This window comes from Bison bison, unplaced genomic scaffold, assembly GCF_000754665.1.
Source record: "Bison bison bison isolate TAMUID 2011002044 unplaced genomic scaffold, Bison_UMD1.0 scf7180017864260, whole genome shotgun sequence".
In the NCBI taxonomy this organism is placed as follows: domain Eukaryota; kingdom Metazoa; phylum Chordata; class Mammalia; order Artiodactyla; family Bovidae; genus Bison; species Bison bison.
Window position 1 is genome coordinate 6,951,544 of NW_011494832.1, and position 14,021 is coordinate 6,965,564.

A 14,021-nucleotide genomic window follows, 5' to 3' on the forward strand; every position below is an offset into this window, starting at 1 on the left:
AGGGTCCTGTTCTCTGCTGGTAATTTGATAAATTACCTTTTTGAAAATAAATTTGCTCAAACCTAAAGTAAAATAATTTGCATTTTAAAAACTTAGGTTCATCCAAGGTATACCACGTGTCAGGGGTGGACAAGGTGTGGTCCTCAGCTCATCTGCCATGGGCCCGTCTAAGGACCAGGATACAGGAGGATGCTGTTTGTGAAAAAGACAGGCCCGAGGCATGGTGGAAGTTAGGCCCCTGAATTTCAACTTCATGGTTGAGTGAGAACGGCTCCAATGACTCAGAGGAGAGGTAGAAGACATTCCAGACCAAGAGAACAGCCAGCTGAAGGCTGGGTGAGGCAGGCAGGTCTGTGGCGTTCAGCATGACTATATCACAAAGACGGGGAGACGGGAAGAGCCTGGAGACCAGGCCAAAGAAGAAGGCAGGCACAGATCCAGAGGGCCTTCTGAGCCAGGCTGGGCCTGCCACACAGTGATGGAGTCACCGAAGGGCTGGGGTAAGGGGGTAATCAACGTGCATTCTCGAAAGAATGTCCCGAGTGCCCACTGTGAACATCAGAGCGCCTGGACCACCAGGTGGGAATCTGTGGCCTCGAAATGACTGGGTGGCCCGACCAGGACAGCCGTAATGGGCTGGAATTTAAGAATACTGATGAACACAGGAAACAGATTGAATTCATGGAATTGGGCATAGGGTCATCCGTTACATCGTGACGCGTTAATTTCTTTATCATTTATTGGCACTGTCAACAGAATACTGTAAACAAGATCATTTTGTATGCGGGTAAGTCGGCGAGGTTCCCTAGCTATGGTTTTCTACCATGAGTTGATATATAGATAGATATAGACACATATAGATATATAGACAGATGAATGTTGTACACAACTTTGCATGGTTACTGAGTGTGAGTAAAAATTGTAAAAAATAAAAAAAAAACACCCATTTATAATAAATGTGAGGATGTGCTAAAAAAAAACAAAAACTTAGGTTAACTTTGTTAAAAGACATGTCATAAATAGCATTTAAGGGACTTTGGCATGTTAAAAATTAGGCCTTTCTCTTCTTGGATCATATGTTAATAGTCCTGCTCAATCAAACAGGCCCATGGTTAGATCATGTGACAAAGGCACCACAATGCTGAAGCCAAGTTTGATACTTAGGCCAGTAGGTCTTACTATTCATGTCAGATGAAATGAATATGTAAGTCCTCGGTATGAACCAGTAATTCTTTACATGGATGGCTTGATGAACTCATGGTTGCTACCAGAAAAAGGCAAAAGTATCCAATGATGACAGGTCAGTGAATCACCTTTGGTAAGGAAGGTCCATCCACAAGAAGCAGCGTCATATGATCAGAGCTATATATTTACTGTCTGTGACTCTGCATGTACAGCAGAGATGTTTCTGGCAATAATGTTAAATGATTATAGAGTTTTGAAAATGCATAATCAATCATTCTAAGAAAATACGGAAAACTCTTAAAAAACACAAAGCTTTAGAAGAACATTTTGATTTTCACAAACAACATCAAAAGAAAACCCTTGCCCCAAGAGAAATAGGCCGAAAAATTTGAAAGCTGAAATCCAATTTGATTCTCTTCGATTGCTATTGGCTACTTACTTGCTGTGTTCATATCAGCACAGTTTGTTTTCTTTTCACTTTATACTATCCCAAGTTTTATTTTTAAAGCTCTTCTCTTCTGCCTTTCTTTCTTATTTTTGCACAAACACAGTAAACTGAAGAATATGAAGTCTGTTTTTATTAACCTCTTGCATACATTCCAGATGATTTCACCTCCAAATGATCTCATTCTGATTTCTTTTCTGATCTTCACTTTCCTTTTGGACCCTTTCCTTTCCAGAAACACAGAATGCCAAATTCCTTCTGACCAAAAGTGACCATCTACTTCTGGCCAGAACCGAATGGACCACTGATCGGCTGCTGCCCTTGTAACCAACACTTCCCTCCACTCCCAGCGCCCACCCTGTTTCCCAACCCAGCCGCCCACTACCACTCGCCCGAGAGCGCAGGTCTCAAAGAGAGGTGGCTTAGTCAGAGTTCACCATGGCAACAAGGAAAGGAAACTCTTATTTGACAGGTACTGCAAAGGAGCCTTATGGAAAGTGGAGTTTCCAGCAGCGGTCTGTGGAAGTAGCTTCAGGCTTTTCTCCTGAATTCAGCCACAGCAAGGGACCCTCAATCACAGTTCCCTCACACAACTCAGTCAATGATTTCTCTTCTCAGCTAGCGTCTCCAAGCTGTCCCAGCAGTTCTTACTGCCCAAGGTGGAGAGATATTTCTACCCATCCTTTATCAGTGTTTCTAAACTTCAAGCTCACTTAAAAATCTCAGCATCACACAAAAATAGCTCAGGAATTAAAAAATATCCCTACAATGTAATATATTCAATAGAAACTAAAGTTAATTTTCAAGGTTTTAAGAATTTTTGTTTTAGTTTTGGTATGGTTTTAAAAAACAACCTATTTTTAAAACTCTCTTCCCAGGTTGGTGTTACCTTCTAAAATGGCCAGGCCTGTATTCAACCAAACCAACTGGCTTGGAAAAAAAACATCTCCAGGGATTTCTAAATACAAACAGAGAGTTGTTTAGGTATCAGGATGAGCTGGCACAATCTGTCTAGTCCTTCCTTTCAGGTTTCCTAGCATGCAACTAAACCCCGGAGGGAGAGAAAAAGTTCCTCCTGGCTCACTCTGTAGTTCATACTTGACCCATATTTTATGCTACTTCAAGCAGAAATCTGCTGAGAAGCTCACAAAAAATATGTGAAAAGCTCTTTAGGGACAATTTCGCCACTCTTGATAGAAATGACTACAGATGTGCACACAGCCTCCTCTGCAGAGACTGCTTACTGCTGCACTCGGCTTGTGCAGTAAGAAGGTTTTATTTTCCTGGTTGGTGGCAGCTTAATTATCAGCCTTCAGAAAAGAGGATCAAGTAGGTAAGCAAGTCTAAATTGTATTCTGCCATCATTTCTAGCAACCTCTAATCACTGGTAAGGACTTGAGTGTAAATAGAAAATAAGCAAATGACCATGGTTTTTAGTGAAATCAGGAGAGTGGATTTCAAAGGAGCCAATGTATTTAAAAAGCAAAAGCTTAGGCACAGTTATAAGACCAGGGTTAGACTGCCGATTCTGACAATTTCTAGCCAAGTGCTCTTTATCAGTTATGTCGCCCCCTGACTCTCCAACGGCTCACTCAGAAAACAGAAATGAGAATATCTGCAATGAATCCCTCATCTACTAGGCGTGATAAAATGAGAAAATGGGTGATGAAGCACTTTTTACGTGAAGAACTACTGCAAATATATGAGAATATTCATTTGAGCATTATTCAAAGAAAGAGAAACACGTTTTGCTAAAAATTTTAAAACCCATATCTAAAAAAACCTCAGACAAAGTATCATATAGAAATACTTACATCAAGATAATTAAAAATGGAATGAAATAAGGGAAGCATTTGACTACTGTGACATTTGTAATTATGAAATATTTGCAGTAAGAAAATGAAGTAAGAAATCAATTGACTTATTTATTTGATTAAGAAAAGGCGAGAGGTGGAATTATAAGTACTCTTGGAAGGTACTAGTAAGGCTAACTAGAAATGGGAAATTGTCCTTTGGTGATAATCTATAAACTGGGTTGAATAAATGTATATTCAGGATTATCTTTTAATATTTAAGCTGTTTCCTTAAATCCCTGCTAATTCAAGAAATATCATAGTTCAAGTCCTTTGTACTGCCACACAAATCTTCCACTGCTCCTAAATATTGATTAGTTGGGAGAAAGGAATATACAATTTTTAAGTTTTCTGAGAATAAAAAGAAATGCAAAAAGAAAAGTATGAGGCCTAATTTTAGTTTTGTGGGAAGTACAGAATAATAAAATCAAGTGTTTTAAGGCTGGAAGGGACTTAAGGACAGATAACTTATTTTTTTTTAAACCTTTCTTTGATATATGTTTTTGATTACAATGAAGATCATTTAATAATCACCCTGGTTCCCTGTAACTGTCAGTGAGTGGCATTCTTTCTTGGGGAAAATCTTACAAATGTTGAGGTCAAGTTAGGAACGGATATTAACTTGCTTTCCTTCCTAACAGAGCCATGGAATCAAGTCCAGGTCTTCCTCTATCCAGAAAGCTGAGCAGATTGTGAAGTTAATCAGACGTGGGAGAAAGAAAGAGTGGAAGCATTGACTAGAATAGCCGAACCCCATCATTTATTTACATGTTTATGTAAGCTCTGGTATGTTTATTTGGTAACAATTCCCCATCTATCTTATAATGTTTCCAACATGAAACTTTGTCCTGCAACCCAATATGCTATCATTATAGCTCTCACTAGCAACGAAGCAGAAACTCTGAATTCTCTATTGCAAGGAATCAAATGAGAAAGCAAAAACTGACACACTCATTTTAAACTGTATCATATAACAATCGCTCAGAACCCAGCAGGTTATGAATGAAATAAATATACTTTATTTATTACACAGGCACTTGTATATTCACATGCCCAACACAACTGATACACTTGACAACTACGGAAACATGAATGGAAAATGTGTTTGTAGGATCAAGAGAGAACTGTTACCACGTAAAGGTGAATGAATGCATTAACATTTTTCCTTTACTTTCCTCTAGGAATTTCCAAAATTCACTGAATTTTTAAAAAAGTTACACTTAAAATAATATTCAACAAAAGCTTATCTACATTCCAACTGGTATGCTAATTCAAATTGTGAGTGGTTTAAATTTTTATCACAATGCAACATATTGATAGTCATGCTTGAACAGATTAGGTTAGTAGCATGCATTCCATTCTGCAATATGAATACTGTTAATCTATTTCCCAACAAAAGTCAAAAGATGCTCAGTGCATAGAAAAATACAAATCACTATAATCAATATATTATGAAACTGATCTTGGGACTTACACGGTGATGATGAAGTCCTGAAATGCCATGCCCACAAAAGCACATTAAAAAGTGGATAAACATACTTCATCAGACAATTTCTAAAAATTAAAAGATGAAGGCCTTAAATTTGGGGGATGTTCTCGCTGTGTACTTTGAATAGCGCCTTTCTGCTCACCTCCTTCTGGCTTGACTGGTCCATCAGACATCACCTTCCTGAGGGCTAGCTGGCTTTGGTCTTGGTTGCCATTGGCTGGTGGAGGCAGATTATCAGACTGAGTTCTTTGAATGGGGAAGACTCCTGCTATGCTGTGTCTGTGCTGCTTCCTGGCATGATTAGACTGACCGCTTTTATGTGCTGCTGTGGCAGTGTGGGTGAAATGGAAACTCAGAGTATGTATCCTCAGATGGAACCAGCTTGAATGTCATTCATGCAAACATAAGTGATGTTTTGCTCTACTGAAATTAAGTTGTGTTTTCAAATGCCGAAATGACATCACATGCACAGCACTAAAGGGGGTTAAAACTGGCTGTTTCTTTGGAAATGATGATTTTGGGAGATGGGGAGAACATTCATTCATCTCCATTGTTTGGCTGATGCCTTTTGGAAGTAACTGTGCCCCGGCATTTTCAAAGTCTCTGTACTTACTAAGTTCTTGTATCATTGTTATCAACTGAAATTACAGCCGTTAAGATGGGTGATTTGTTATGCTTTAGTTGATATCTTGACTTCAAAGGATTTCCAATGGTTAAAAAAAGAATAACCCTATAAATTTTCTGGAATCATAAACAAAGTGTGATCCAACTGAATGGGCCCAACTGTGCTCCTTAATGAGGCGATGACATAGTCTCATCACATATGCTTGTACATATATTAATACTATGTACTTTTGAGAATATAAGAAACATGATTTTTTTCATAGATTTTTTTTCAAAAGTCTAGAAAGTTTCTCACACAGAAATCTTCATCATTTCACATGCACAATTTATTAAACTTTTTAAGATTGATATGTCTTTTCCATTTCTCCTAGGTTCTAGAAGTTGACTATTGGTCACATTACTCTCTGTCTAAAATTGTTTAGTGTTTTTCAGAGGCGAGAATCTCATTGCTAGTCTGCTCCAAACAGTTGTGTGTATGTACTTTTTTTTTTTTGATGTAATGCCTGGAAAGTTGGCAGTCACTTGTGCTTATAATTTCTGTATTCTAAAGGCTATTTACAGGCACACAAAAAGGACACATGACATGGCTTTGCCTGCAAACATCACAGACACAGCTCCCAAATACAATGAGCCAGGTTGGACGGATGGCAGAGACAAAGGAGAAACAGCCAGTTTTATTTTTGGTCTACGTAAACAAAAAAAAAAAAAAACAAAAAACTAAATAAGAAAGAGCATATTTATGTATTGATTCTGTCCTACACAGACAAAGGGACAGAGAACAGAGGGAGAAGGGAAAGCCAAAAACAAAGCAAATGGGGGAAGACAGCAGGAAAGAAAGGCAACAGATGAACACCAAGCTGCCATGCTGAGGAATTTATTTGCGTCTTTTACTTGGTTGAAGGCGGAGTTGTTGCACAGCGGCTTCGGCAGCGGCTATAGCAGCCCCTGCATCTTCCAGGTGGGTCTGAGTGACGCTGGTTTTGCTTTGACTGCGAGATGGTCCATGAGAGCGGAGATGGCCTTCGGATGAGGATTTCGAGCTACCGGGACTACTATGGGATTTCTCAATGGTGGGAACCTGCATGTCTGGTTACAAAAAGGTAAAACACGAGTTAAAGTTGCTCCAGCATTCCTCTTGTCAAGCTTGGCTCACACAATTTGAAACCGTCTAAGATTGATGTTAATTCTGTTTGTTTTTTGGCTCATCTGTGCAACTGCTCACCATACAGCAATGTGACTCAACATTTGGGAGACAGTTTTTGGGAAGAAAGACAAGAGGACGATAATCTTGGGAAGAGAGGTTTGAGAAGAGGAATGCATTCGAAGTAGTCTCATGTAAATGAATATACTGACTTATAATTTTACCAAGGAACTCTGCTAATTCTAGCGGAGACCAGGGAAGAAGCAATAGGCTAACACTGCCGCAGGAGGAGTTTTAAGTAAAAAAGATAGTTAATTCCTGGAGGAAGGGTTGTGAATCACTGGGACACTTGGAAGTGGAGATGGTATTATCATCATCTCAGGTGATTTTAAAGAATGTACATATAAGATCACACATTTGCTATGGCAGCTATACAGAGAGAGAGGTCTTTATATCGATCATCTTTCAGAATGGCAATCAGGGCAGAGTTAATCTGGTTACATGGAATCCAGAAATGATAAATAAAATTCATAAGTAATCTATAGCATATATTGTAATCAGTGGTTTATCATATTAACTCAGTGGCCTTTGGACATAATCTCAGTTTTCCATCTTGTAGAACATTTGTATTTCTGACCCAAATTGCAAAAAAACACTTTTCAATTATGCTATACTTCCTGAGAAGGGGCAAAAAAGGAAGGAATACTCAGATCCAATGTAAAAATTTTTATTTAATATTTATGAATAGCTCAGCATATCCTGGAAAGATACTCCATGGTTATCTCATACAAGCAGTAAATCAGTTTATGATGAAGATTAATGCTGTGTTGTAGGATAACTGGTTACTGAACTTCCCAATGGAAAAGTTCATTCAAATGAGAAAACTGTGCATACTGCCAAACCCAGTGTATGATGCTGCAATTTAAAAAATAATAGTTAAAAAAATCATAGAATCCATTTGAATCCACTATTTAGGAAAGATTTAAGTAATTTTCAGCATACCAATTGTTTTGATGACCTAAGGAAAACATTTTTGATATAATTAAAAAAGCAAAATGCAAAGTTGTATGTGTCCTTATATTACATTTATAATGAATAAGAATGTATGTATGAAAAATAGGGATATAAGCAATTAGAAGAAATATGCAAAAATGATAATGATGATTACATCTAGTCAACATACTGCTGAGGATTTTTATGTTTTCTTTATGAGATATCCCAATACATTTTATAAAATCATATTATCCTGGATCTTGAGAGCTGGAAAAGACCCAATAGCTTATATAATGCAACCTTCTCCATTTTACAGATTCAAAAACAGAGAACCAGAGTGGTGAAGATCACAAAGGCATCAACTTAATTATGGGCTGATCTGAGACTAAAGTCCATTTCTCCAGATTCCATACCCATCATTCTTTGCATGATATTATATTAAATATTTCCTGGTAGAACCCAACCTTTCAAAAAATATTAAATATACAGACACTTATATTCAGAAAGATACTGAGTGAACAAATAGACAAAAGTTTTGCTATTTGAAATATTTCCTACCCTTGGATGGGTCAGGGAAGATACCATGGCTTCTGCTTTTGATGACAGATGGCTTTGGGGACTGCTGGCTGCTCTGGCTGGAATGGGACTTGCCATGATCAATGCTTTCAGTCTGTTCTTTGAGCGGATACCACCTAGGCGTGTTATCAAGGTGAGACGTGCTAGATAAATCAATCAGTACCTGAAAAAAAAATGCAGTAAGTGAATTAAATTTATGGATTAATCTATAATTCGTTAATTTTTCCTGCATACTGAAATTTATTCAAGGACATAAGTCAAGGATATAGTATATCTTTTAGGATGATGAGATGAAATTTTTTTCATTTTTCAGTTTTCCTCATTTTTCTTCATCCATGACATTGGGAACAATGTCTTGTGCATATTAAATGCTTTACAAATGTTTGGTTAAATTGAACCATATTACATCTCTGACTATTAATTAAATTGTTCGGAGATGATGCAAAAAGAGAGATTACAAGTCAGTTTCTTTATGAAATAAAGTTTTCTTTTGTTGAATGGACATGTTCTAGTCCTAAACTTGGCTAGCAGTTTTCTGGAGATTGTTTAATTTTAGTTACCAGAGGGACAAAATGAAAAAGAATGGTTAGTTTTCAATTATTAACTTATTCCATCTATTTTAAAATATATCAGTTCACATTTGGAACAGGGATATGACCAACAATTTATGAAAAGAAAGCACTGCATCATGGTTTAATTGGCAATGTTTTCTTTTTCTTAGTGGTACATAAACAATGGTGCATTTTGCAGTAGTTGGCATCTTAAATTTGATCAATATAAAAGAAATGAAAACCAGAACAATGGATATATGCCTTAGGTTTATGTGAACAATAAATTATCAGGACTTCAGTAAATCAGCTTTTTGAAATAGGATCATAAATCAGATATAACAGTACATTCTAGAGTAGTCCTATCTAAAACCAAGATTAGCCCAAGTGGCTATTTCACATGGAGCCTGCAGGTGAAGTTCAAATGGGAAAGAGGTACAGATGGAGGAACCAAACATGACCTCGTGTCACTTAAGACTGTGCAACTGTTTTCTACTGTTTCTATCAAAAGGATATCATATTTTCTAGGTATTATACATTTTTGGAGAGGATTTATTTTTTTAACAATAATTCATAACTTCTGCTTTAAGCAAAGATCACTAAACAAAATATGTATTTTTATTTTTAAAAAATTATAGATGAAAAAAAGTAACAAGATCTGACCATCCTGCCAGATTTCATAATTAGGTTACATTCCTTGTGATTTACAAAAAATTTGTTTTTATTGTTTTCTTCTATTTCTAGCTTTGCTTCTTAAAATATTTTGAGATTTTTCTGTGAGACACTTAAATAAGAATATAAAATGTCATCAAGTCATTCATACATGCAATGAGGAACAGCAATTAAATAACCTCAAAATGCATTTGAAAAAATTCAGCTCATTTTATAATAAATTTATCCCATATCTTTAACATAGTCATTTGGATTCACAACATGATTATATAACTTTCTATCAAACAATTAATATTTCACTTTGAAAACTAATTATAAAGTACAATAAGTGGTAAAGTGAAAATTATTTCTCCAAATATTCATCTATTCAAAGAGTCAGTTTGAAAATAAATTATATTCACCAAAGAATTTTATCCAGAAATAGTTATTTTACACATTTAAGAAATTTCCTTTCCATCAGTATTTAAATAAAGGCTTATAATGAAGCAAATGAAAAATAAAAGAAATCATAGGCTCACCTCACCAAGAAAGTCATTGGAAGAAAATCTATCATAATCCCAGACTGTCACCTCCAGTGTTTTCTTCTTGAGCTACAGTTCAAATCAAAGTGTTATTAACGTCATTCTCATCATAAATTTTCATTATACTCATATAACAGAGCCTTTTATTTTTATTCCTTGTACTCTATTTATGTAAAATTAGTTTTAATTTTATCTAAAACTGTATACTTACATTAAATATTATGTAAACTGTCAATCATTTTGCAGTCCAACCGAGTGTTTGATCATAAGGTACCTCACTGTTTTGCAAACAAAAGGGTGATTTTTACTTATTTCCTGTTATTCTACCCCCTCCCATTATTAAAAGTACAAAGCAGAATCTATATATACTCTTTAACACATGAAATTCATAAGTCATAAAAATGTCTAGGTTATTTAGATAAAGTATTTGGATTTGTCTCAGTAAATTGCCAAAACACATTAGTAGCATTATCTTATTTTTGCAGGTGAATTTGACTTATTTTCAACTCAAGAACCCAGATTATAATTGATATCCAGCTTCAATTTCACAGTCAAATTAGAAATCTTCCAGAGGATAAATTAGAAATCCCACTTTGAAAGACAACTCATTTGTAAATTGTTTCCATGGATGTCTTCTATTTTATTTGTATTCTTTTCTCTCTTAATTCATCCTTATAAACCATCAGTTATTTTCTGTAAATCATGCATAGTTATGAAGATTTTCACAAACATATTGATGTAGTTTTGCCTAGAGTCATTCTCTTTCTGGTGATAACCCTTTACATTAGTTTTCTTCATGCTTTCTTTTGTACAATTCAGTTCCACAATGCCAGATCCTTATTAAGCCTCAATTTAGAGAAAAGACGATCTCCAAAATGTTGCCTGATGGGATAATTCATTTCAGTGTGTCCAGTTCTTTTGTATCTCTATACTGTTTATAAATGTCATGATGTGCCTAGCTGGAAATATTTTCCCTCAAAATATAATAGAGCCCATTCTACTTAAATATTTCATTTTGAAATAATCAATGGAAAATGTTTTACCAATCTTATTTACTGTGTTTATTTTTTTAGCTGTTTTGCCAAAATGTGCACATTTTCTTTCACCGTTCTTTGAACTGCATTCAGTTCCTTTTATGGCTACATTTCTTATATGTACTTTACCTATTTTTGTTGTTGTTGTTGTTTATATAGAAAAATTGATATAAATCACATTCTTTCAATAATTTTATCATCACTGTTTTTATATTAGCCTAAATCTGTCATATAGAAAATAATAGCTGCATACCTGTTCCATGGAGATACTTTTATAAATCACTGTTTGATTCCACTCAGGATTAAGACTTTTCTGAACGTATTTAGTCCTTCTCTTGTACTCAGCACTGAATTGGAAGAAAAGAAAAAGTTATCTTGATTATTCACCTTGACTGATGACTTCATAGTCAACCTGAAGGGCATGCAGACTTTTAAAGGTACTTTGTTGTGAATCACTATATAATCATCTCATCATACTGATGTCTTAAACCATATCTTAAGTTGAATGCACAATAACAATTTAAAAATATCTTGGAATACTTTAGTTTTATTTTCCCTAAGGTAAATTTTTTTTTAAAGAAAAGCTTTTTGGTGTTCTAACTGTAATATAATTTTAGAAATCTTAATCTCTCCTGAATGTTTGAGATAATTACATGAAGTATACAGTAATGTCAATATATTCTTATCCCATAAATAATAATTTTGTATTTAACTTTCCAATAGTTTTGCAACTGATCATGTCAGCAAAGCCAAATGGTTTTTCAATTTTTTTCCATAAAAAACTATAATAACTGTATTGACTGAGGAAAGGATGAAAAATGGCAGTTGCTATAGCTGAGATCTCATGAACATTTGTTATATTTATAGTATATTCTGACACTTTTAGTAAAACAGTAATATAGTTATGAAACAATCTTAATTAAATATAAATTCTTGGTTTCTGTCAATACCTTGTTATAAATGATAAACCAAATCAAAACTTTTCTTTATTCATTATAACTTGGGGCATTTGAGTTTGTCCTTGACTCTTCCATGCCCTCTGATCAACAGTTAGAAGCTTATATTTTACATGTTTAAACATGAGTATTTTTAAAACTTATTTTAATTAAGTTTGACAAAACATCTATACTGAGCATCAATCAATGAAGTTGGAATCACTGCTATTTGCTATGAGCCAATGGCACTCACACAGACCAAACCTTTCTCTAACATTCACTGGCTTTTCCCTAATTTTTTGCCTGGAAAACAAACCTATTATGTTGGTACAAATGTAATTATGGCTTTGGACTATGAATTCTAAATAATTATCAGTAGGCTCAAATACATCTTTATTAATCAAAATAGGAACCATTACAATCAACACACTTTTGCCACCGAGAAGTTTGTTTATTCCTGTAGCATAAAAATCCATGCTTTGGAATTTGATGAACTCTTGGAAAACATTTTCTCCTCCTGCTGATTGTGGAAGCATTTCCCCTGCAAAAACTTGTCAAGATGCTTGAGAAGTGGTAGTCAGTTGGTGAGAGGTCAGGTGAATATGGAATATGAGGCAAAACTTTGTAGCTCAATTTGTTCAATTTTTGAAATGTTGGTTGTGCAACATGCTGTTGGGCATTGTGGCAGAGAATTGGGCCCTTTCTGTTGACCAATGTCGGCTGCAGGCATTGCAGCTTTTGGTGCATCTCATCGATTTACTAAGCATACTTCTCAGATGTAATGGTTTCATTGGGGTTCAGAAAGGGGCAGTCGATCAGCAGCAGACCACCGAACAGTGACCATGACCTTTTTTTAGTGCAAATTTGGCTTTGGGAAGTGTTTAGAGCTTCTTGGTCCAGTCACTAAGCTGGTCATTGACGATTGTCATGTACAATCCACTTTTTGTTGCACATCACAATCCAATTAAGAAATGGTTTGTTGTGTGGAATAAGAGAAGAGGACATTTCTATTTATAATATATGTGCTCCTGAAATGAGTACAAGAGATGACACTTCAAAATGGTGATTTTTTGATTTCTGGCCAGCTCATGAGGAACCCACTTTTTAAGCTTTTTCATCTTTCCAATTTGCTTCTAATACTGAATGACCATAGAATGGTTGACCCTGAGTTCTTTGGCAACATTCTGTGTAGCAGTAAGAAGATCAGCTTTGATGATGCTCTCAGTTGGTCGATGTCAACTTCTGATGGCTGGCCACTATGCTCATCTTCAAGGCTCTCGTCTCCTTGCACAACTTCTTGAACCACCACTGTACAATATGTTCACTAGCAGTTCCTGGGCCAAATGTATTGTTGATTTTGTGAGTTGTCTTTGCTACTTTATGACCCATTTTGAACTCAAATAAGAAAATGGCTTGAATTTGCTTTTTGTCTAACATCATTTCAATGTCTATAAAATGAATATAGACAGCAAGTAATAAGTCATTAGCAAAAAACATTAAGTGAGAAGTGTGCATTAAAATGATGTATCAGATCAGATCACATCAGATCAGTCTCTCAGTCGTGTCTGACTCTTTGCGACCCCATGAATTGCAGCACGCCAGGCCTCCCTGTCCATCACCAACTCCTGGAGTTCACTCACACTCACGTCCATCGAGTCAGTGATGCCATCCAGCCATCTCATCCTCTGCCGTCCCCTTCTCCTCTTGCCCCCAATCCCTCCCAGCATCAGAGTCTTTTCCAATGAGTCAACTCTTCGCATGAAGTGGCCAAAGTACTGGAGTTTCAGCTTTAGCATCATTTCTTCCAAAGAAATCCCAGGGCTGATCTCCTTCAGAATGGACTGCTTGGATCTCCTTGCGGTCCAAGGGACTCTCAAGAGTCTTCTCCAACACCACAGTTCAAAAGCATCAATTCTTTGGTGCTCAGCCTTCTTCACAGTCCAACTCTCACATCCATACATGACCACAGGAAAAACCATAGCCTTGACTAGACAAACCTTTGTGG

At 36.0% G+C, this 14,021-nt stretch overlaps 1 protein-coding gene across 1 annotated transcript in view; it reads right to left on the reverse strand.

The window, feature by feature from the left end:
• The window catches only part of PCLO (piccolo presynaptic cytomatrix protein), a 379,448-nt gene that overhangs the window by 45,234 nt on the left and 320,193 nt on the right, over window positions 1-14,021 (reverse strand). The window contains exons 19-22 of the mRNA XM_010848195.1: window positions 11,335-11,428; window positions 10,045-10,116; window positions 8,289-8,469; window positions 6,488-6,682 (exon numbers count right to left, since the gene is read on the reverse strand). Of these exons, the coding sequence (XP_010846497.1) occupies window positions 6,488-6,682; window positions 8,289-8,469; window positions 10,045-10,116; window positions 11,335-11,428 (542 nt within the window). The remainder of the gene's footprint in view (window positions 1-6,487; window positions 6,683-8,288; window positions 8,470-10,044; window positions 10,117-11,334; window positions 11,429-14,021) is intronic.